We start from the raw sequence: 25523 nt of genomic DNA, 5'->3' as shown, positions 1-25523 counted from the left end.
TTCTTTGATACTATGATTTGAGCAACTATTTTCAAGATGATAATATGTAATCTATTAACGGGTGATTTCTTACTGTTATGTTTTTTTGTGTGTGTGTAGTTCTGTATTACGTGTACCCTTACACCGCTTTGTTTTGTTTTGTGTTTTTCTCTTTTTCCTCTTAAATAAAATTAAAAAAAATAATAATTATTGAAGTATGTATCTCTTAAAAATAGGAGCCTAAAAATAACTACTTTATTACTTACATCTAACAAGTCCTTAATGTCATGACCCATCCAGTCAATGTTCAGATTTCTCCAATTGTGTACATGTTTGCTGTACACAATGATTATATTCATTATGGGAACTGGGACATGTACCTCACATGCTGTGATTTTTTTCTTTCTACTTCCCCTTTCACACTCTGCTTCTTTGAATCAGGACCCAAATTAAGGTCTAAGGTCTGTCTATACATGGCAGTTGGGTAATATGCTTCTTGATTCTCTCTGAATCTGTAGGTTAACCTTGCAATTTATTTGTTGACAAAATCTGGTCACTTTAGGTTGTTAAATTTTCCGCAATCTAGATTCGCTGATTGGCGCTTTATAAAATTGTTCTTCTGATTTCTGCAATTTTTAAGTAGATAATTAGACCTAGAAGAGAATGATAGAATCCTTGATAGAGCAGAAGTCTTATAGAACTCTAACCCACACCCTTTTTGAAAAGAAGAACTAGGGCCTAGAAATGACTTACCTAAGGACAAACAGTATAACCAGAGGCAAAACATGGATCAGAATTCAGTCACCCCAGTCAAGTGTAATGGCACATGCCTATAATCCCAGCATTCTAGGAGGCTGAGACAGGATGATTACAAGTTCAAGCCCAGCCCGAGTTCCTATCTTTAAAAAAAAAAAAAGAAAACAGGTTGGGAATGTACCTAGGTGGGAAGCCCCTTGATTTATCCCCAGTATCACAACCCCACATACACATATAATCAGTCCTCCTGATTGACCAGCCCTGTGTTCTGTGCCACAGCCCAGTTGTTTTCAAATGTTGTTTAAACAGTTGCTGTCTTCAGATAATCACTAAAAGTGAAACTCTGTGCTGTACCTGCTATAAGTTGAAGAAAGGCTTGAGGAGATCCCTGCTGTTAAGTGCCAACAAGAACCCTAACCATCTGGACTCAGATCCTGCCTTTGTCACTTTGAGTTTCTTGACTGGAATGTGCGTCTTTTTCATTTTCAGTAAAAATGGGCCACTGTAGCATCTAGTAACAATTTTTTGAGGTTTTAATGAGTCATTACATACAAAAGAACTTAACAGTGTTTGACACATAGTAAGTTTTCAGTAGGTGATAGTTGTTAATGTTATTCTAATCCCTACTTCAACATACTTTCCAGGCTGTGCTGTGCATTTGTAGAAATTTAGAAATTGTAGAAATTTGAAAACTTGAAAAAACTGTTATTATTATAAAGATTTCCATGAAGTTTTAGTTACTGCACCATACGTGTGTGTCAAGACTTATGAACAATTTAGTGTAGCGTATACTTGCCACATCTGATGCAAAAGTAAAGGCCATGGTGCCTATGTATTGTCCACCCTTCTTCCTAACCTTGTACTTCTAAGTACTTTGTACCTGTTCTGTTCAGACAACCTGTCACTAGACTGTAGATTGCTGTTACTCTAAACTGCTGTTCTGTGAACACAAAGCCCTGGTCTATCTGCATGTGACTGTCTCTGCAGTATATTATTTAATTTTGACAGTGGCATTGTTCAGCATGTTACAGATTCATCTTTGGGGGTTTATTGACTCAGGTATTTCCAAATACATTGACATGAAACAAGACATAACTGAATTATTTTCATATTTTAAGGGCAGTTTTAAAATAAACTACATGTCTGGCAAGAACAGTTGAATTTGTTTATTCTACAACTTGAAAGGGCAAAAGAAAGGGTTGTGGTGTACTTGCTGCCTGTCTTGTGGAAATGCTCAAGCCTATGAGGCTGGTCAGCCTTTCTCCAGATTGTCATTTCCATTCATGTTTTTCTTCATGTTGATTGCCCCGTTCTGAGTTTTTAACAGCTTCATTCATCTGAATGCTAGAAAGCCTGACCTATAATCCCAACATCCTATAATATCCTTTCCATTTTCACACTCTATGTAGTTCTTCCCAAGGTCTGTAAAGACAAAAACCTCTCCCTGCTTTTGTCCTCGTCTGGGCCCAAGTGAATAGCTGAAAAACCACATTGTCTGGCAGTTGCTGGACCCTCCTTGCAAGGATCTTTAGGGTGGTGCCTTTCTTGCTGTTGCCTTGGAAACATGGCTTACTGTATGTGGGGAGAGTTTGTTTCTGGAAGGAAGCTATCTCTTTCTCCTGCCATTTTTTCTAGAACAAAACAGTGTTCTCACAATTTCAGATTCCTGCATGCACCTGGAAATCCTAGTAGGGAAAAGTTACATAAATGCCATATTTTCAGAAACTTCACAGTACTCAATACCAGCTGGACAAGAATCAGTTATGTTCACATTATAAAGGTGCTAGAACAGCCCAACTACATTCACAGTAGTGTTAGCAACAGGCATATTATTTGAGTAATTTGATAGGTACCTTTTGATAACTGTTGAGAGCAGTTTGAAATAGAAACCAAGAGAAATGCATACATAAACCCATCTTTCTGCAGCTCCATTTCATTAGAACTGGTGGTTTTGTTTCACATTCTGACTTCACCTAAGAAAACTATTTTTGACAGATTTTAATCAATCCACCTGTCACCATACAATTTGAAATGTGATTAAATTCAATGGAAAGCTATAACAGACTCCCTAAGATCTAAAAAAGATTAAATTTACAAGAAGAACATATGATAAAAGAAATAATTTTAACAATAGTATCTGGAAATCCTTATAGCACAGTTGAGAAACCATGTGCTTTGAAGTGTGTTCAATGTAGGACTGTGTATTAGCTCTCTCTTACTCAGTAAACTTTGTCATGATGGTATACTGGTGGTTCCTCCACTCTGCTGTGCATTAAAATCCCTTGGAGTCCTTTGAAAATACCCTGATAATTCATATTATACCTCATGCCACTTAAATCAGAATGAAAATGATAGTCATCAATACGTTTAGTTGACGTAAAAGATTTGTACTCACTTATGGAACATAGTGTCATAATCCTATATACATACATAACATATAAGGATGATCAGCATTTTTATCACAAATATTTGATTGTGCTAGAAATCATTACACTTGTCCTATGGGTATATTGAAATGTCTCATTAAACTCTTGCAAACTGTGACTACTGCTCCCTACCTCTCTCTGACTGTATCTTGGTGCCAGTTATCTATCTATACTCTTACTCCGGTCCTCCTTACCTCTTCCTATCTTCTAGCGACCTCTATTCTACTCTGTTTCTGTATGAGCAACTTTTTAGCTTCCCTATGTGATTAAGGACATGAGATATTTGACTTCCAGGCATTATTAGCCTTTATAGATCCTTGGGTTATTCTGATATGCATTGAAGTTTGGGAACCATGGTCTGTAATGGTTCCCAATGACTCACTATAGGTGAGTGTTTAAATTTTTAAAAATTATGCTGAAAGACACATTGCATTTAATCTTCCTAAATACTCCGCCTTGCTTCAAACACACATCACATCCTTCTTATTATTTTCTGAAGTAGTTCTGAAAGTCCTCTTTTGTGAGTGTCTTTAGTTACACTGTTGTAGCTGCCTCAGTGCCTTGAATCTCTTCAAAGCATTTCCCTTTCATGGTCATTTTGACTTTGTGGAAGAGCCAGAAATCACACAGTGCCAACAAAATCTGGTGAATAAGGTGGACGAGGCCACGCCATGTTTTTGTTAGTTTGTCTTTCCATTGCATGGCACTCAGCAGTGGCCTTCACTCAGTATTTTGATCACATTCATACATTACACCCTTCGGAGGCTACTTACTTTTGTTAACAAGAATAGTAATAGTAATTGTTATATGGATGTAAATTGGTATATATGCAGTTCCTGGCATATATTAGGTATCATCAAATGGAAGCCAGTTATAATTGATGGTGTTATTATTGTCAGTGCCCAAAACTTTAGAAGCATTTTGACAGTTCACGCAAATGTCTTAGTCCGGAGGTGATTACATGAAGATCAACTTTCATCTCCATCTGAACCTTTATCAAAAACCTTTCAGTTCATGAGAAGTAGCCCCCTTTATTAGAAGAGAGTCAAAACCATGCCCACCTTTAGTATTTCACTGTACCTTTAAATGAACATCCCACAGAAATTTATTAACCTGTTTTCCCCCCTATTTCTTAACAGGAAAATTTCTGGCAATGCTATGCTACAGTTGGGCCCCTTCCTATATTGGACATTTCTGGCTGCCTTTGAAGGGGCAGTGTTCTTCTTTGGGACTTACTTTCTTTTTCATACTGCGTCTCTAGAAGAAAATGGAAAGGTAAAAGAATGTCATTACATCTTTTGGTATTATAAGCATGACTTTCTTTCACGGGTGCCATGTCTCTACTACACGTACTCTTTCTGCAATTTGAAAACTATTTTTCTTCAAATAGAGTATAGAGTTCTCACAACCTTTTAAAAATAGTTTGGTATTGAAATAAGAAATTACTTGTGCATAGCTAATTAGAGAGCTGGCGTGCAAACTCTTGGAAACTTTGGCTGTGATTGTTTACTAGTTGAACAGATTTCTTGAAACATCATCCTTTGAACCCTTGCACATTAATATGAGAAGCACTTTCTCTGTTTTAATGAAAAATGTACCCACTTATTTCTGACTCATAGTGGCCTTCCATGTTTGGAACCGAAGTGGGTAGTGGCTATATCTTTGAACTCTACCAGGCGGTGAAGCGAGGGAATTCTTTTCTTTCTTTTCTTCTCTTTTTAATTTGAAGCATAATGTTCTGCTGACCAGTCAGCAGCTGCATTGGGATAATTTTGCCTGGGCTGTACTCTAGGAGAAAATTAGTGACGCGGGACAGGAGGGGTCTTCACAACCATAAAAAAGGGAACTGAACACACCGCCTTGCATGCTGCTTTCACTATGTTTTCCTTTACTCATTCTGGTTTTCTTGTTTTTTTGGTCATTCTTTGTAATCATAAGGTGAAGCAAAGCTAAGGTTCAAAGATAATTTACTGTGTACAATAACTATGTCTAGAACTTACACAATTAGGCTTAAGGAATGACTATACTTAGGGAATTTGAATGCTACTTTGAAATAAGTTACTCCAGTCAAAACCTCTCTAACTTGGACTAACAGGTGTCAGTTTAGTATGAGTTATGAGAATCATTACTTACAAAATAATAGTTGGGGAAATCTACTTAAGAGTAGATGAGATACATGTAGCCAAGGAGAGTGCCCTGCAGAATCTTGGATGTTCTTGGGAAAGTCGTTCCACATTGCCTTTGCCCATGAGTAAGAAGGGATTCGATTTTATTTCTTCAGTCCCTTCAGCTTTATAACTGATTCTGTGATTTTCAATTTTATTTTTATATTTAACACATAAATATGTATACATAGCTGGCTAGTACTTACAGAGAATTTGCGCTCGAGTGGGCATATACTCTCCTGCAGTCTCTTAGCAGGAAATAATGATTCAGTAAACTTCCTAGTTGGTACATAAGAAGTGCCAGCCCAGCCTTTATCTGATTATCTATTTTGAGTTCAGGAAGTCCAAATTAATAAGGTTTTCTGTATATATCACCATCCTTCTAAGTGTTTGCTAAAATTATAATAAATGTAAGAGCTGCTATCAACAACTAAACATAACACCCATATATGATTTTGTTGAATCCTTTTTTTGCTTCTATTAACCTTAATATTTTGTTTTTATTTTTTAAAAACCTTTTACATGTCATTTTCTGTTTTAATGTTATGCATTCAGATCTTGACAGCGTTTGGTAAGCATATGTGCCATTCATTGCCATCATTTGGATTTATACATGTTACCTGGTGTTCTTTGATGTGTACATGCAGACAACTCTAGTATTCACAGTCAAAGAATTAGACTTATTTTTCAAATGTGAGTCTGTATGTCTGCAAATTACTGCTTCTGTGAGAGCTCTAGTTATTGGAGAAAGCTAGTAGCAAATTCTTTTAAATACATGAATTATCCTAATGACTTGTTCTGAACATTGCTTTTATTGTTTTTTTGGTACCGGGGATCAAACTCATGACCTCACGCTTGCCAGGCAGGTACTTATGCTGCTGAACTAAATCTCCAGCCCCCCAAAAATTGCTTTTATTGCAATAGTTTTTTGTTTGTTTGTTTGTTTTCTGTTTTTTTGCTTGGTTGGTTTGATTTGTTTTTTTACTACCTTTATCAAAACAGTGAGTTCTCTATTTGATGCTGCATGGAATAATGGAAATAAACCCTGTCAACCCCAGATGTTATATACTTATCCATGAAAATAGAGGGTCATAGGAAAATTCAGCATTGTGACCTGATCTTATTGAACAGATACTTCCCTTAAGTAATTCATGAAAAAAATTATCACAGTTCTATACATGATTAAACTTGGCTTTTTATAGTTTTAACTAGGCCGATATATTCATGAAATATGTAATTGTTAAATGTTTTTCAGGTCTATGGAAACTGGACTTTCGGAACCATTGTTTTTACAGTCTTAGTATTCACTGTAACTCTGAAGGTTAGATTTCTATTTATTCAAATCTATTTCAAACCATTTCTGTCTAATACTAATATATTATTTTAGTCTGCTAATCTTTATTTTTGTTGCTAGTTTTTATTCAAGCCTGTACTGAAGACTATATGATACTAAGCGTTTGGGCATTTGTATATTCTTTGTAATCCTTTTTTTCTAATATATTGTCAGTTGTTCTAATATATTGTTCTATTTTGTGTTCCTTTTTAAAAAATCAAACAGCAGTCTGTTTTTAAGCAGTTGCACGATAAATGGCATATAAACAGACTGTGAGCTCATGAGTGTGTCTGTATATGTTTCCATGTTAAGCACTTGAGTCTTCTTTAAAATTGTACACATTTTTAAGAACCCCTGACCTGAAATTAATTTGAGTATTTCAGACAGTTTTTAAAAAGTATTTATCAACAAGATAGATGTGCAAGTTTGATAACAATGAAATTTTGTAAAATGCATTAATCATTGAAATTTATCACATTAGTGATGAAGGAAGTACATAAGGATATATAGCAGGTAACAGACAAGCAGCAAAATCTTGGCAGAATCATTGGGATTGACATGGCAATCACATAGTACTCTGAAGCCTTATGAAACCTTGCTGAATGCTACCCTTGAGGCTCATGAGTTGGGACTCTCTTTTAGTTAAAACAATCAATTTTTGGATCATTCCATAAATAAACACCTCACATGGTATCCAGTAATAAGTACCTCTAGATCAATTCCAGCATGCCCAGTGATCAGAAACGAAATTTAGAAGTAGAATTTTCATAGGACGTCTGTTACCCTTTTTTCTTAAAACTTGTTCATGGTTCACTTTTCATAGCAAGTAGAGCTAACATATGTTTGCATTGCCCCTCTATTTCTGAAGTATTTTAAGATTTTAAAAGAAAATGTTATAATTTATCTCAGTTTAGCCAATTAATAGCTGGGTGTCCTTGGGCAAATGACTTCACTTACTCGTGTTTCAGTTTTCTCTTTTATAAAATGGAGATAAGAGTACAGTAACACCTTCCCACCTCGGTTCTTTGTAAGGAGTCAGTCAGCGAATACATACAAAGCACTTAGACTGCTCCCTGGCACATAGAATATGTTTCATTGTAATGGATGCTAGTTGTTACTTATTACTGTGCTTTACAGGATCGTGATTTGAAATGGGAGCTTTTCCTCTCTTCTTTTTTCCTCCTGGCATGGCACATGGGCCTAGGCTTCCAGGTGCCCTTTATAGTTACTATAGCATATTTCATGTATGCCTCAAAAGACATCCATTCTGTCCTCTTTAGGTTAGTATGGGAACATTTTCTCTGATGGATGGGAATTTAAAAATAGGTTGTATTAACACTGGCTACATACTCTTTATGAGTGAGAACACATTTGAAAACCCCATGTCCCACAGTCTGAAAACATGATCATTGCTCGCCATAACCTGAAGAAATTAAAGACTAAAGCAACTGAACATTTTATTAATTTAATGGAATACATAAGGGTTTTACAATTGAAAAGATACACTACACAGGCCCATAATCTGGTACTACATGATATAAGAGCTTACCTTTATAGTTAAGTGGCTCTATCTGTTGTGTTTGAGCTTTCATATGTGCCCGTCCTTCCTAACTACCCTTCCCCTCTCCTGCTGATTTTTAGCATACCTGCCTCCAACAGCGAGGCCTTCTCTTTGCACCTTCCTCTCCCACTGGCCACAACTCCCTGAGGTCTTGGGGCTCCAGCCTCCTGGATATCACCATTACCTCAGCTCTTGCCCATCACCCAGTACTGAGGCAAATGCAGGCCCACACCTGCTGGCAGCTTGACTCAACCACATCTACCTGCCTGTAGTATAGGGCTCTTAGTGCATAGCTTGGCTTTTTTACCTTTACTCTTTGGAAAGGCTGGATTTTTTTTAGTTCCACTTTCCTCCAGATCCCTGGTTACAGTTAGATCCTCCCATAGGCATAGTACTGTGTACAAGTTGTAAGATAAAGAATGTATTACTTGGTATAGTTTGTGCACATCATGAAATTTGTGTTGTGTCTTTTCAGCTTGCCTTGGATACTCGCTTCTGGACATGGATAAATCACTTTGTGATTTGGGGTTCTTTAGCCTTTTACGTATTTTTCTCATTCTTCTGGGGAGGAATTATTTGGTAAGCAACTATGCATGTGCAAGTAATATTTAAATATGTGTGTTTGTGTACATTGTAATCATTCATATGTAAACATTCATTGTATTTTTAAAGTTTTGATTATATAAGATGACAGCTCTTCAACATGCTCACTACAATGGAGCCATAATTTGTGTATCTTGCTGCTGGGCAACTCTGATTTGAATCCGACTGTCACATTGGCTTGAACCACTGCTGGTACATGAAATACGTATGCCACCCTGGCTGCAATAAAAGCCAAATGCATTATGACACTTTGGACACCCTGCACAAATCAGCCACCTTTGTGTGTAAAATGTTTTAAAGAAATTTACAATATAAATACATTTCTTGAAATTTAATAAAATAAGTTTGATGACAGTTATAATTTTAATTGCTTTAAATAGTATTTGTAGTTGGACAGCAATTATTGAGATTCAAGCAACTACATATATTTGGTTTGTTCATATACTTTTTATTAATTTTATTAGTAAAAACACCAATTGCCATGTTAATTACTGCCAATGGTACAAGGTTCCTGATGGGACAGTCATGTGTGTATCGTCGGTGGTTCAAGCCACCTGATAGGAGAGTCATACATGTACCACCAGGTAGGTCATGCAGGCAGGAGTGTGTTCGTGTTAATTGGACTAAAGGTTACTTGACAGCTTGTGATGCTGCTAATTTCAAGGGAAATTTCAAATTCAGGGATATAGCCTGCATGATTAGTCAGAAGACCTCCTTTAGTTGCCCCTGTCCAAATCTTTTGATTTAAAGGTAGACAGCATCTCTCTGTGAAGTTAAACTCATTTCTAGTATGACCTCCCATTTAATTTTCAGTATAAACACTCATCCATCCTTTGAAATTTCTCCTTAATATGTGGGCCAATATGCACATTGTTATCCAATTAGACTTTATTCTTTGTTTGAAGACTACAATTATCTCTCAGTATGATCAAGTCCTTTATGTATAAAGTGGCATAACATGTGCAGGTAAGCCTACATAGGTAGCCTTTGAATTGATTAAGGACATTGAGGCAGCCAGGATAGCACAGCTAAAGACTAGGAAGAGGACTTCCAGAAATGCTTCTAGAAAGAACAGTATGGTAATTCTGTTCCAAATAAGGGAATCTTTTGAGATAGATTAATGGCATTGTATCTTTCACTGTAATAAATTATCCAAATTTAAACCACATAATATATTAATGTCTATAAATAACACAGCTTCCCTTTTTATGTATTTGTCATAACCACCTTTATGAAAAAGGGTAAGTAACCTGTAGGCCTCAGTTTGGGTGTGCCTGTACTGTATCACCATATGATGTACCCTGTATCACAGATTGAAGTACAGTGATGGACACATAAGCTGTGGTTAGGGGAATAAATAGTAGGATTAGCATCTCCTTTCCTTACTTCCAGAAGGCCTATGTTTTGTTTTTAAAATGTCAAGATTATTTTCATTAGTCAGTGTTTTCCCCTCTATAAGGATGAAAGCTCTAGGGAACATAGATAAAGTAAGCCATGTGGTGAGATTCCAAGAAGACATATTTTCACTGCTTTGAGTAAACTCTTACATACATATAAAACATTTTTATTGCACAGATATGAGGACTGTGTTTAGGTCCCTTGATATTTAAAAGAAGTGCTTTCAAAAAGCTTTTTTAATAAAAGCTTAAAGTAATAGAATTCTGAAAAATCTAATCATTTGAAGGAAGTTATCAGCTCCAGAATGAAGAATTATGGCATATATTTAGCCCCTTTATAGGTAATGATTGAAAGCAGCAAAATTGAAGAAAGTTTCTGGCCTTTTTAGTAATATAAAATGACTCAGTTGTTTAACCAAATGCAATATATAATCATGTCAACCCACAGTGTTATAATGAATCTGTGTAGTCAGCATATGAAAATAATACAAAATTTCCACAAGAATGAAATGTTTCCTGAAACTAAGTTTCTAATCATTTTTGTAGATACTTCCTTATTGATTAAAATAAATACTTTAATGATTAAGACATTGTCATACCCGGTTCTTTTCTTTAGTTATGTTTACTAAATATTAAATTCTGTAGTTTCACCTTAAGCATGAGTCTACCTTTTGAAGTCTCAGTGTCTACAGTCCCCAAACCATAAATGGAAAATTCTAGAAATAAGCAATCCATAAATGTTCAGTTGCATACCGTTCTGAGTAATATGATGAAATTGCATACTGCTCAGGTCTGTCCTGCAAACATTAATCATACCTTTATCCAGTGTATCCTGGCTGTGTAGACCAGCTGCCCGTTATTCAATTAGTTGCCATTCCTTATCAGAGCAGCTGCTCTGGTATGACAGTGCTTGGTGTAAGTAATCTTTATTCTACTTAGTAGTAAGTCCCACAGCGTGAGAGTGATGATACTGGCAACCTCACTGCAATAAATTGTTACACTATTATTAGTTCTGGCTAATTTTTTCCTGTGCATGATTATAAATTAAACTTTATATAACTGCATCATTAAAAGAAACGGTAGACAGTTTGGTACTATATAGCTTTTGGCACACTGGGGATCTTGGAACACATTCCTCATGGATAAAAGTATAAATGTATTTTTTATTTTGTGCCTGAAATGGTGCCTTAAGAATTGCTTTGACTAGAAACAATACAAAACTTAAGCTGAATGCTAATTGTAATGGATGTCTCTGGAAATGGTTTACCTAAGGCGCTGAGACACACCCTCTTTTCAAGTTGGCAGGGAAAATGGTGATGTCTGAACTCAAACCTGCTCTAAGAATAGTACTATTTGTTTTTTACTCCCCCCTTGTTGCAAAGCCTCACAGATGTCATGGAGGTAAAAACAAAGCACAAAATAGAGATACTAATCAGAGAGTATTGTCAGTGTGATGCAAAGAAACACCCTTGGCCTCGCTGTCACTTAGCTGTTAGACCTTTAGGCTCAGTTAACTGCCTAGAAAATATTCAAGGTGCTTTTAAGAATTAGAATGCAATGGAGTTCTGTAGAAATCTTTCCTCTATGGTAGACTTTCCTAAAAAGCCCAGGACTCCAGAATTTCTCCACCTCACTCTTCTGCTCACTTTTATTTCACGATCTAGTCCTCATGTATTTAGAACCATAAACTTGATTTTTTTAAGTTACATATGGGAGCATAGATATAAATTTTTAAGTAAGAAATTTACCTTCAAGCGTGATACATGATCTGTGACCCAACAAATGAAACTTTTCATCCTGGGTTAGTCTGATGTGCATCCTTAAGCAGCCCCTCCTCCCTTAGTTTAGAAAATCAGTAAGTTAGCCCTGGGAAGCTGTCTGTGGGTCTGTTCAGAGTGCAAGGGGAGAATGGTTGTGCTTCATTTTTTTAATGTTTAAAATTTTTAAATTTACTAAAGTAAATGTCTCACTGCCATTACCCATCCCCCCCCCCCAAAAGAACTCTACTTCAGAATGAGATATCTTCCTAGGTTTCTGGATTCCTATTAGCAGTATTCTAGTGTCTATGAACCTGTTTCACACAGTCTTACTTATTATGTATTTGCAGAGGAAAACGTTAGATTCATCTCATTGCTAAGAGATTACTAACTCTAGTCCCTTTTATATTTACATAGGATTTATTTTAGGGGAAACGGTTATAAAAATGCCTCTTAAATTTATGAAGAGGGCACAAATATTGTATTAATCAGACAGCTGATGAAATAAACTATTAGGGTAAAAAGTTAACTCTTGCATATCATTAAAGCTCGGGCATTTTTAATATACATAAATATTCACCAGTTGGCAGCTTTTTACTTGATTATTTTCGAATCAGATGGATTTTATTGGTTTTTTCCCTTTTCTTTCCAAACATTTGGTAAATGAAAATTGTTTATTCCTTTCAAGACATTCAAAAGAAAATTATGTATAAGGAAGATTGTAATTATAAAAGAGTTTCAATTAAATTTATTTTTCAATTGACAGGAACTGATTATCTTTCCATTATGTATTTTCTTTCTACTCCAGGCCTTTTCTTAAACAACAGAGAATGTATTTCATATTTGCTCAAATGCTGTCTTCTGTATCCACATGGTTGGCCGTAATTCTTCTAATATTTATTAGCCTTTTTCCTGAGATTCTCCTAATAGTATTAAAGAATGTAAGAAGAAGAAGTGCCAGGGTAAGAATTAAGTTTATGTTATGATTAATTTTTGGAAGGGGCTTCAATATCTGCCATGAACTGAAAACCTCGATTAGAGATTTGCATTAGTTACAGCATGTTAAACCCCTCCTTACAGGTTCATCACTTAATTTCCTCTTCTGCATAAAAAGTATAGTAAAAACTTCGTTATCCAATGCAGGTGGTAAGTAGATTGCTTAATAGTGTTCTATGTGACCTTTAGCAATCCATATGGAGTATCTCATATACTCCATATGGAATTTTAAAAGGAAAAAATGATTTATTTGGTATTTAGCTCAGGATTTTTACACCAGCAATTTCCACACCAACATTTCAGCTTGAACCTTAGAAATTTCCCTGTGGGCTGTTTGCAGATTTTTCTTTTCAGTTGATAATCTCAATTTGCTTCTTGCAAACCTTTCCCCTTCCTTTAATTATAGTGCTGCTTAATCTCTGTGTTGCTTCTAGCCCTGTCTGTACCACAGTGTATTTGAACCAAAGACAGTTCCCTGGATGTGATTTATACATCCTTTGCATTCTAAACATACTTGTGAAAATTCAGCCTTCTTTGAGTGTTTTTATTTTAATCTATTAAAATTATAAATGTCCTGTGGGAATTAGAAGTTATTTCCCTCTATTACATGATCTGGTATCTTTAGAACATTTTTTAAAAGGCTTTAAAGTGAAATAAATAGATTATTCTGGAAAATAAAACTCTGGGGCATATCTGACCACAGGTAAATTAAGTGTGCCATATTCCTATAGTAGTTTATATTGCTTAAAACCTCTTCCTTTCATATTGACACCAACTAGATCTCGTAATCCCTCCAAGGCAGTTTTTTCAGTAAATTGTCTAAGCCATGACTAATAGTTATATTTGATCAAACTTGCCAACCAGTTTATTTAGTTGTAAAACTGGCCTGTCATGGTTGTTTTGTCTATTGAATTAATAGAATCCAGTGGTTGACATTATGCAGACAATAAGCATCTGAAATTATTATAGTAGGCAATTTTTAAAGTGATTAAAAGTGTAAAAGAGGAACTATATGTTACAAGTGAATGTTAGCCTCATTCAAAAGTAATCGAACTATCAGTGCATAAGCCACATTATTGGGAGTATAGAAGGCCAGTCAATGTATTGCACTGAACTGCCTGCTTCTGTTTGCTTTTGGGCAGGAACTGGGCATAATAACGCTAGTCTAAAGACTGTGTTAATTCGCTCTTTAATCCTTCTGGTTGACCTGTAACCCCTCTATCTTAGTTTTTAGTTTTAGGATGGAAGAGTGGTATTTAATCATCCGATTTTACCTTACTGTCACTTGCACAGGTTCATAGAACAAGTTTGTACCAGATGACTCAGGTGGTAATTTACTTGTACCTGAAGCCAAATAAGAAATTTGCAGTGACAAATAGCTTGGTACTTTTGTGCAATGGAAAATTTGTGAAGGAGCATGTCTGAGTGACTCTTCCATTCTCTTTATTTGAGAGTTCACTTTGAAGTGTTCCTAAATGTTTTTCTGATTTGGGATAATGGAGCACATGTTAAATAATGGCTCACACCAGCTTCTTGCTCTAAAAATGATAAAAAATCTCAAAAAATAAAACCTTCAAATATATCACGATTTTACTTAGGCCTTCTCTTTTAAAAAATTACATAATGGTTGGAGGTGACATTTTATATAGATCATTGAATGGATGGATGCTACCAAGAGATCACAGAAAAAAGCATTTTCTTTCCATGCAAACAGCAGATTGCAGACTTCTGCTAAAATAATGGAGTTCTGAAAGTAGAGAGTTCTGGCAGCCCTTTTTACTTTCCAGCATAGAATGTTAGCAGAGGTTGCCAACATCAAATGTATCATGGGTTATATTCACGATAGGAGGAATTCTATTGACTATGCTATAGCTTGCATGCTAATGTGCTAGAACAACCAGGAAATTTTCCATATCCATTTTCATTCATTCAATCATTCATTCATTTGTTCCTATCCTAACTGAACCAATAAACGTTTGTTGAACCGCCTACTGATGAACATCTCTCTTTATATCCAATGTCTGAAAAACCATTTCACTTTTCAGACTGTGTGGGATTTTGAGAGTTGCAAATGAGGCAAAACAGTTATCAACACTCAGCAGTGCTACGTCTTTTGTGTGTGAGAAAATGCAAGAGCAAATTAGTATATATGAATGCATAAAGGCCACCTGTGCATGGCAGCCACAGCTATTCTCATGAAGTCACATATAGAGTATTTATATAATGCCCTATGTGGCCATATCAAAAATCTAGAGGCCAACTTCTTAAAGGGAAATAAGCATCTGAATTTCTCCAAAATTGTGATTATGTTTAGTGAGTAAAAGTCTGACATCATGAATGGCTTCCTATTTTGTTCATTATTCCTTGCTAAGGCATTGGCTTCATTTTACAGAGAGGCAAAAGATGCTTTTATATCTAGTATACTTAATACCCTGACAACCGCCAAATGGCGTAAGGTGCATGTTCCTATCAGTAGTAGAAGATGTCCCTGACTTCAACCAATCAACATTCTAACTACTGTACACACAGCCACAAATGCCTGTGGCAGATAGGCTGCCAAAGCTGTCCTCATGTGGGTCTTGACACCTTAAAAAGAGCATTTATCAGTATTTAGTGAAAATGACTGTATAGCATTTGAGAAAGAAGCCAAGCCATTTATAGTTAACAAGTATATAATCCACCATATGTTGAATTTCATTCAGTTCATCATATATTGCCCCAGAGCCCATTACGAGTTGACTACTATAGTAGGCCCTAGGAATTCAGGGATAAATCAAGCATGGCCCCAGCCCACAAGGTGTACTCCTCTAGTGAAACTACAAAGGGCATTCATATGGGACCCTTCTGTATGCAGGTATAAAACCAAATAGTAGAATCAGTTATATGGCTTGTTATAACACAGCCGGGATATTGTAGGGTCCACGTCACTACGTATTGAAAGGGCTAGCATGGTAGCCTCCAGCACTGGTGAGATCTGTCAGTGATGCTTACGTTACAAAGAATTCTTTCTTCAAAAATAGACTTAGTTGTTTAACGCAAGGGTTGTAGTTGAGCATGTATTCTCCAGCCAAATTTTCAGCAGAGCTCCATTTTTGATAGTTGTTAGTTTTTAAAGTGACAAAGCTGCATAACTATGCTGCTGACAGTGTATGATGAAACTGTCATTGAGCATTGAACAGTGCAATAGCAAGATGCCACTTCAAAGAGAGTCTAAACTTTAGGATTCTTGGTATTTCAAAAAGCTGTGTGCCCTCTAAGCACAGTTTTTGCTTGTCTGTAAATCATCAAAATATATCTGGGCCGTCTAGCCCCAGTAGTAAATACCACTTCACATTTACAGTAGGGGAATTTTCCAGATGTGTTTATGTAATTTTTTCTCATACCACCACAACCAAAAAGGGAGGCTTGACTTTTGCCTGCCACACATGGGAAGGCATTAGATTTAATGGAATGGAGTCAGCAACATGGCCATGCCCAGGACGGGATGTCAGTACAAACAGAAGTCTTCTGTTATGTAGGGGAGCGCTTTTGGAGTAGAAGCCAGAGAAAGGAAGAAAGTCAGCTCTAAGCAAAATTCCTAGAGAAAGCACTTCAAAAGTTTGGAAAATACAATTTATTATTTTAATAATAATGGTAATGATAACTATTACTGAAGTACTTACAGTGTCATGTACAACCATAGACCAAAAGGTAATGCTCTGTGATCTGGATTAGACAAAAATAAAGTTGAACTCTAACGCTGTGGCTGCAGAGATGGACCTTTATCCATTGACCTCTTTGACATACTGCTAATTGAGCTGATGTCAAAGCTTTCTAGATGACTGCAGAGGAATGTGGAAATACCATATTGTTTTAGCTCATTATTGCCAGTCCTGCTCACAACTCCTCGGTACCAGTTGCTAGTTATATCAATTTGTTACTGCTCTAGATACTCTTTATGCTTTCTACTGCTTTCTGTACTTTCATGTTTTCTTTTTTTTTCTTTTATAAAGTAGTGTAACACCTAATCTGTTAACTCCTAAAATTGCTACTTCTTAGAATACTTTTATCTCTAATGGCTGAATACAAGTTTTTGAGCACACCAAAATGTGCTTATAGTTGCAGTATTAAATAGATAGGCTTGTACATTAAACACAGGGGTGGGGGATTTGGTATCATGTTAATATCATTGCAGGGGTCACAGAAAAAGGTCATGGAATCAATTCAAAAATTTTTCTCAGAAAATAAAATTTGTATTTATCTAGCTTTATCAATTGGTAATTTGCATGTTACCACCATTCTTCCTTTAAGGTAAAATATGAAGAGGAAAAGTGTAGTTATGTCAAAACATGAATAAATGGAAATGTATGCCTTTACAAGTTTGTTTATGAAACTGGTAGACACATATAACTTTAGCTGATTTTTTCCCCCAAGCCTATTTTCCTTAGTCATTAAGAAGGTAATAGGGATAGTCTTGATTAACAGTTGTCCCACTCATCATACTAGTGACCACTCATCATTCTGTTTTGTTTTGACAATGCCAAAACCAAGTCTATAAATTACCATATAATTTCAGTCACGGGTTACAAAGGAAACAATAACTTCGTAGGTTTTGTAGTTAAAAGGTTATCAATTTTGAATTTTTCTGGGTGTTTTAAAGGTATAATTTAGACTTCATCCATGAAAAGTTAAGCCTACCTTTCTAAAGAGGTAAGGAAAATATTGGGACACTGATTGAATTATATTAGAGAAAGTTAAACATGAGTTCAGAGGCAAATGGGACTTTGGCATCACCAAATGTTTTCCCATTATTTAACTGTGATTAGATTTTTAACTGTAGCTGCCCAAGGGTAGTCTATTTCTTCATAATATATCTGGGATTAGAAAGGGGAGATAGTTACCACTCAAGATTTTGGTAATTGATGATGGGGTCTGAACATAGCTTTCTGACCAATAGATTTTGAACAAATGTAAGATATTGAGTTGAGGGTTAGAGGTGAGACTTAATGAAAGGCATAGTTCAGAATTATTTTATCCGAATTATTGCATTCCCACCAACAAAATAATTTAAAATTGATATACAAAGTAATAGTAGTTGGCTACTAGTAAAAGTAGTAGTAATAATATACTATTCCTAATTCTGAGTCTACCTTCACTTCAGGAAGTATCGCCTTCAAAACTAACATGTCATTTTCTACTTCTAAATCTCAAGGTTTCTTTTCAAATGTCTTACATCTAAGATAATATTTACTTCTTTCTTTCTTTTTTGGTTTCTGCATTTCTCTTTTTTCTACTGCAATTTTCCACCTTTTGTGCAATTGTGAACAAGGTAACGAAACGCCTCCCTTCCTCAGGAACATCTACTATCTTCATGCTTTCTCAAACTTCCAGCAATCACAGTTTCTCTTGGAGTGAATAAGGTGATTTCCTCTCTTAATGTACCAACTTGCTTGCATTCTCATTTGCCTGACACCATTTTCTGATTCTTTATGAAAAATTACTTCTCATAATTCATTTTTGTATCTTCTATTGATACTTAAGAGTATTTTGTCATTTCTTTACCTTCCACATTGGCACCCTGGAAAGGAAGTGATCTTCAAAAACTTGGACTTTTAATTTATAGTTTCATCAATCCAGGTATACAGTAGTAGCATGGTGTGTTAGAGCTAGTCTGTTCACCAGGACAGGGATGTTTTCTACAAATTTATTTTTGACACACTCACAGCACCGGCACAACTCTCAGAGGTGTTCACCAAAAGGATGGTAAGGTTTACTAATCAAGTCATATTGATTCATCTTACCATATAACCTACCAATGCCATTTCAAAAACCCAAGTTTTCCACATACTACTAATGCCTACTTCTACCACTATAACAGATAATTAGAGTTGGAGAGTTTCTTAGGCCTTTAAACGTATTCATTTTGGCCAGGAGTATAGTCCATAAGGAATGATTTTTCTTCTACATTTTTATCGCCAGGTAGGTCAACATATATTCAAATGCTTTAAGTATCTTTGCCTCACTATTACAGAGAAATCTGAACTGTAGAAGGGCATCTGACTCATTATCCACCAGACCTTCAGTCAGACCTCTTCTTTTACGAACATTCTCAGACGATTCTAATGTATTATAACAGGTACCTAGTGTTAAACACGCGGGCTGGCTTTAAAGAAACAGATTAACAGCATTATAAAAAAAATGAAAATATTACTCTAAATTTTCTCTGCTGTTGGTGTGGTGAACTTTATACTATTTCTTTACAAAACTATAAAGATGCATTACTTGGAATATGGGGAAATATATGCTTTAAATTTACTAATCCCTTTAATACAATTTAGACTTTCTAAGAGCAGAATGATATCATAGTGTATTTCTAAGGGGCAAGTTGTCATGATGGCAGTGTCATCATGTGAAAATGTTCATTAATACTAATCAGGAAATATAATTTCAATTTATAAACATCATTTGGAAAATAGAAAATAAATATTCCAAAATTGCATCTGTATAAAATTAAGTCAGTTTAGCATTGCATGTTCTTCCGGGAATTATGTAAAAATAATCAAATGTGTTTGTATCTTCATGTGCTGTGTCTGTGTGTTTGCAGATATGCACTTAATGTCCTTGTAACTGTCTGATCCCTAAATATATGTTAATGAACCGGTCTACTCTAATCATAACTTCTTAAATGTCAAGTTTTATTCAAGCTAAGTGTTTCAACTCTCAGGGTAAAATCTTCTCTAGCCATTCAGGGGGATGCTTGCCTAGTGATGGAAAATACTTCAAAATTGATGTCTGTAAAAATGAGTAATTTTATTTTTTATCATTGTTTCATTTACCCCCAAAAGTATTTGAGAAGAGTTGATATCCCATGGGATGAACCCTGGAACTCTGAATGACTCCTTTATTTGCACTTAGCATTTCCCTGTGCAGAGGCCTCTGGAACACCTGATCTTTATAGGTCTTTTGGCCATCAATGGGAATTTAGTGTACTTCACGAATGAGGCTTCCAAGTGTGTCAGCTCACTCTATACATCTTACAACAACTTGATCTATACAGCTTACGGTAGGGCCATGTTTCATAAACACATCAAAATAATAAATAAAATTGTGGCTCCATTTTGAAGCTATTCAATTGTGAGTCTACCTCTAAGGCCCATTTTTTTTATCGGCTGTATACTCCTTTCTCTGGTAAGGAATGAAAATTAAACTAAAGGGCTGAATCTGTTGCCTCTTTTCCCTCCTGCAGTTCCACAGTCTGCATCTGCAGTGTTATTTTGGAAACAAACTCCTTTTGCTGAAGTCATCATCATTACCCAACTTTAGACTCACCTGCATGTGTTTTCCCTGAATAATGAGTCTAGTTCACAGTAGCCTTCAAAGTTACTGGCCCCTTTGTGCCATGTTGTTTATCTAGGTGTAAGATCCATTTTAGCTCTACTGATTCTAGCTAATTTTGTATCCCCCTGGATGGCTTTCTTTAGCTTGGTCAATGGTTGGGGAACTGGGCTGAGTATGAGACACTGCTAATGCTTTTGGCCTCTCTAGGGCCTTAATCCCTACAATATTCTAAAGATTGAAGTTTTCTAAAGGAAAACAATTATTTTACTGTAGTTATTTTTCCCTAGAATAGGTATTCATCTGGCATTATTTCTCTTCCAAGAAAAATACTGGACAGTTTATCAGAATGTTTTTGTTCCTTGTTTAGTAAGAAAAATACTGGACTCTTTTTTACTGGTTCTCAGTGTGAATGGCAGCCTTATTTTGATTGGCATCACCATGACCCTGCAGAGCTACCAGAAGGCATAATAGGAATTCCAGAGAATGTGGAGCATAGTGGAAATGAAGACATTCTAATGGACTTTCAGACCAACTGTGGCAAGAAAGATGTCCCAGAATCGAAAGAAAGTAGCCCTCTCCTTAAGCCATTGTGCATATTCAGAAAGCTGGAGTGGAGAATCATAGTTCAGTTCTCTCCTTTGACTTCTGTTTCTCAGCATACCTAAACTGCGCTCTGTAATCAGTTTGTCTTTCATGCCCAAACCTGCGTATTGCATATGATCATATTTAGCGATAAGATTGTATAGATTTACTATAGAAATTTCTACAAGTTCTAGTCTATAAATAGATGATACATGAGAGAAACCTAGGGTCAGTTGACTCATAGTACATGGTCTACCAAAAATAAAAATAACTTCAATAGTATGGCAAGGGGCATGCACCTTTCAGTAAAGAAAGATTTTTTTTTTTTGGTCTTTTTCCTTTTTATCGCTACCGCGCATCGAACTCACGACTGCCTGCTCGCAAGGCAGGCGCTTATGCCGCTGAGCTAAATCCCAGCCCCCAAGGAAGAATATTTTTACAGAAATGTTCCGAAACTGAATGTATCTTCAGACTTCCTCTGTCAAAATTCACACTTTCAAAGGACCCATTCATTTATTATTTCTTGAGCATCTGCTCTGTGTCAGACGTTGTAATAGATGACCGAGGTAGAGTGATAAATGAGATATCCTTGTTTTCAAGAAGCCCCCAGTCTACCTGAAGGATCCCAATGTGAAAATTATCTAGCAGAACCCTAGAGCAATCCAAAAGCAAAAAGCAAACCTCAATCTATTCAGCTAACAAATGAAGAAAGGATTAAAGTCTGGTGATTGTATCACTTTTCTTTCCTGCATGTGAATAAAACTTGGCACTTTGTTAAAACAGTTGCTTTACTTTCATCACAAAATTTACTACTTGATTTATTTTTGAAAATGCTAAACAGATGGTTTTATATTACTAAAATAAGCCTTATAACTCTCTCTATTTTAAATTTTTCAGAATCCGAATCGTGAACTGCCTATGTTATTGTCCTACAAGCTTATTAACAGTGGTTACAGCTAAAAAGGAAAGCATGAAGAAACAACTACAAAAAATTACCATCTCAGGATTCTTGATATGCAACAAAAACTAAATCATTCTCTTATGTCTAGGGTTCAGAATAAATGCTAGTTGAAGTACCAAATGATTATCCTAAGTATTTCCAGTTATTGTAAGTAGCCAGTATGGCCAAAGCTGTAAGTTAAAGAATTATATGAAAGTTGAAGAGTACATAGATATCTGGCTTTAGGTAGAATAATGTAACTATCATGAGGGTGCTTTTTTAACCCATTAACTTTGCAAATGGATTTAAATACAATAGTATAAAGTAGAATCATGCAATGGGAATGAACAGATTTTATTAATACAGTATTACTTTTTTGCTTGGCAAAAGACATAGGCTGGATCACATTTCTCGTTCCTGCTGAATGATCAGCTTAAATTATTTTTTTAAGCACACAAACGGAATACTTGAAAATACAAAAGGACTAAAAATTGTGTCAGCGCATCACACAGAATAGTTCTTCCTTTCTGTTCACTCACATACTAATTATGCCTTGGAAGCTCTCCTTGCCAAAAAGTACCTTGAACACTTCTGTGTAAAATGTTAACTCTGGGTATGACTGGGAACAAAAAGAAGTGTGTTTTGTTCTTGAGAATTAAACACCACTTATGGGTGTAAGGCTGCTAGTCTTGAAAGTAAAGTGTGAAACATTTCAGTCAGTTAGTAGACCCTCAAAATGGGGGAAAAAACCCAGAATTTTCCAGTATCAGTTTTATTGGGATCTGAGGTAAGGTTATAAAACTGTATTTGTCCCAAAATAAAGCCATTCTGAACATCATCAGTCTTTTACAATTTTATGTAGAGAGGAGGCAAACAATAGCTTATTTTAAACGGTTAATGGTTTTTCTTTGAGAGAGCTTGTATTTGTGCACGTATGCAGCACTTTGTTTATCCTACCCATTTGGAAAGAAGAAAGCTCCACCTCAACATGGTTCAGCCTACAGAGCCATGACTCGAAGCATAAATGCAGTCTCTTGTCGCTAATGTGGCCAGGGCAGTGGTCTAATTCCAACGTGTGAAACTGACTTTGGTAAGGTTCAACTTGGTGGACTAGGAGAAATTTTCACCTCTTAATGAGTTCACTTAAAATAGGGAACTAAATATGAAAAGTCTTTATTCACTGTAAAAATTATACTTTTTTGCATAAAAATGGTCAGCCACATTTGACTGCGAGATTAAAGGAGCCTTTAAAAAATATTTTCATTATCAATTTCTATTTTTTTGTCTTTTTGGCATGCCTGAACTATTATTAATGTTTATATTGTACATTGATTTGGAGAAGTGTTAGATTCAATCTGTGTCAATATATTTATATAGTCCACATGGCACATTTGATTCTCCCATATGTATATATTTTGTGATTAGATGTAATTTTTCTTAAATCTGCAAAGGACATAATTTTAGTTATCAGAAACTGTTCCATCATTACTGATTGCATTTTTGTTATTTAATTTGTTCTTATCTATCAGTATTATTTTCGAGTGTTTTTGTAGGTGTCATTCACAGCTTACCCAAGTGTGCTGTGTTTTAGTAGCCTATATTTGAGGTGATATGCTGAAAACAAAGTCTTTATATTTTTGCCTATTCCAAAGAACTGAAAAAAACCCAGGAAAGTTTTTGATGTTTTGTTGTTGTTGTTGTTGTTCTTGTTTTTATAGTTATTGTTGCTATATTGTTGTTGTTTTACGTAATAACACCAGGGACTATGAGTACAAACGAGAGAGCCAAGCTAGAGAGGCTTATTTAATGCAGAACCACTAAAGAGTTGATGTCATCAGAATATCCAGGACAGTAAACTAAAACTGGTTGCATGTAAAGGGTTTTACAGCCAGAAAGGAAATTCGAGCGGGGTGGTATTCCGAGTCCCACCTCCGCTACACATCATACTGTACTGCAGCTCACTTTCTGCACAGCAGTGATGTGCTTGTGTAAGATCACTGCCTAGATCCTTGAGAGGGACCTGAGTTTTCATTTTGTAAGCTATTATTTATGAGCCAAAAACAATTGGCTGACATGGGGTTAGCAAACGAAATAAAACTTGAAATAAGCCGTTCAGTATTCCTAGCACTACAATATAATCACCCTATTTTGTGACAGAGAGAAAATGTAATAATAGGACCAGACACTCATAATTTGAATAATTTTGAGCTATGAAAATGTCCTTATAATTTTCATACCTATTGTCCATTGTTTGAGGATGTTACCTAATAAACTGAAAATATTCATTCCATATCTACCACATATACACCAGCAAAGGTATAAATGTAAGCCTAAATTTGCAAAATTCGTAATGTAGCCATGAAATTTTTAAATAACATGCAGTATACAAATGTGCAGATTTTATGTAAATGTCAACAAGATCATTTTTCAGCTTGCAAAATGGAACTGCACTATGACATTTTTCACTTGAGCAGTTTTTTACGTCTATGCTATTGCTTTCTAAAATGAATGTGAATGCCATCTTTTATGAATGCAACTTGCCTTTTTCATTACAACCCCTTTGTTTGATGTAATCAATAAACTTTGGTATGATATGATTGGTATTTTAGCGTCTTTTTTGGGAGGGTCTCAGTTTGGCATCAAAATAATATGGAAGCAACTTAGTGATGAGAATTAAGTTTCTAATTTCCTCTTTTCATGTACAGTTCACAGAAGGCTAACCATTTGTACATGATTTCAACTGACATTTTAGGGTAATACGCAGTGAAGGGAAGATAAAATATTTCTGGTTGTTTTAATAATAAACCCTATCATATTATTGCATCAATAAGAGTCCAACCAGGGGCCTGTCATGTAGCTCAGTGGTATTCTTAGCATGTCCTAAGTCCTGGGTTTGATTCTCCAGCACCAAAATAAATAAAATAAGTCAATAAATAAAATCCAAGCAGAAGAACAAATACATATTGTAATTCTGTTGTGTGCTTAGCAAAATACTTGCTGCTGCCTATACATTTTGTCTCTCTCCAATCCATTGAAAACATTTGATGCTTAAGTAGCTAAACATGAAGAGATTTGATAGGAGCTTGAAACATAGTCCAAAGGTATATAGATATACCTTCCCCCAAGGCCTTGTAAAAGCTTATTTTGAAAAATCTTGCTGTCTTTGACTGTCTAGAAACCAAAGCTGCTCTACTAAAGCTGCACTACATTTTAAATTTCAGTCTCTGTGTCTTGGTAGTCTTTCAATCCTTTGTCTCTGAAGTTCTATTCAATATGTATTTTCTTTTTGTGGTTGGAGTCTTTTGGTGGAGGGTTGTTTGTTTTTGTTAGGTGGAGAATGTGCTATATGCAGATGTAAGACCTAAATTGAAGCTTCTGGCTTTGCGATTTGAAGCCATTCCCGTCTATCCCCTGTCTTCTCACCTATAAAATGATGGATGTGTGTGGGGTGTCCAATGAGGTAAAGCATCCAAGTTACTTTGTAAAATGTCATGCTATGCAGATGGGAGCACTGTTATTTAAGGGGTTCTTTTTATTGCCTTGGCTTTAGTGGACAATTGTCATAGGTATAACTTGGATGCTTTCTAGCTTCTGGGAGTCGCTTTTCAGGCTTCCTTCCTTTTCCTACTCAGCCCAAGCTCTGCCTGCCTAGAACTGCCCAATGCAGTGCGTGTTGTGATGGCCTGAGTAGTTTGGCCCCCTCAACAAGAA

At 35.8% G+C, this 25523-nt stretch overlaps 1 protein-coding gene across 7 annotated transcripts in view; it reads left to right on the top strand.

The window, feature by feature from the left end:
- Nucleotides 1–24406, top strand: part of Atp11c (ATPase phospholipid transporting 11C) — a 179743-nt gene extending 155337 nt beyond the window's left edge. For 2 of the 7 annotated variants that reach the window (XM_063246475.1, XM_063246474.1), the window contains 6 exons: nucleotides 4301–4436; nucleotides 6582–6647; nucleotides 8696–8799; nucleotides 12786–12939; nucleotides 18984–19088; nucleotides 21770–24406. In XM_063246475.1, coding sequence (XP_063102545.1) covers nucleotides 4301–4436; nucleotides 6582–6647; nucleotides 8696–8799; nucleotides 12786–12939; nucleotides 18984–19085 — 562 coding nt within the window. In that variant the 3' untranslated portion in view covers nucleotides 19086–19088; nucleotides 21770–24406. Of the gene's footprint in view, nucleotides 1–4300; nucleotides 4437–6581; nucleotides 6648–8695; nucleotides 8800–12785; nucleotides 12940–13057; nucleotides 13124–18281; nucleotides 18373–18983; nucleotides 19089–21769 lie in introns of those variants that run through there. The other 5 variants (XM_063246476.1, XM_063246478.1, XM_063246479.1 and 2 more) reach the window with 5 other exon arrangements.
- The last annotated feature ends 1117 nt before the right edge of the window (nucleotides 24407–25523 follow it).

This window comes from Cavia porcellus, unplaced genomic scaffold, assembly GCF_034190915.1.
Source record: "Cavia porcellus strain 051 isolate PalLab524CR breed Dunkin Hartley unplaced genomic scaffold, mCavPor4.1 scaffold_3, whole genome shotgun sequence".
Lineage (NCBI taxonomy): Eukaryota > Metazoa > Chordata > Mammalia > Rodentia > Caviidae > Cavia > Cavia porcellus.
This window is presented reverse-complemented; position numbering and strand designations above follow the sequence as displayed.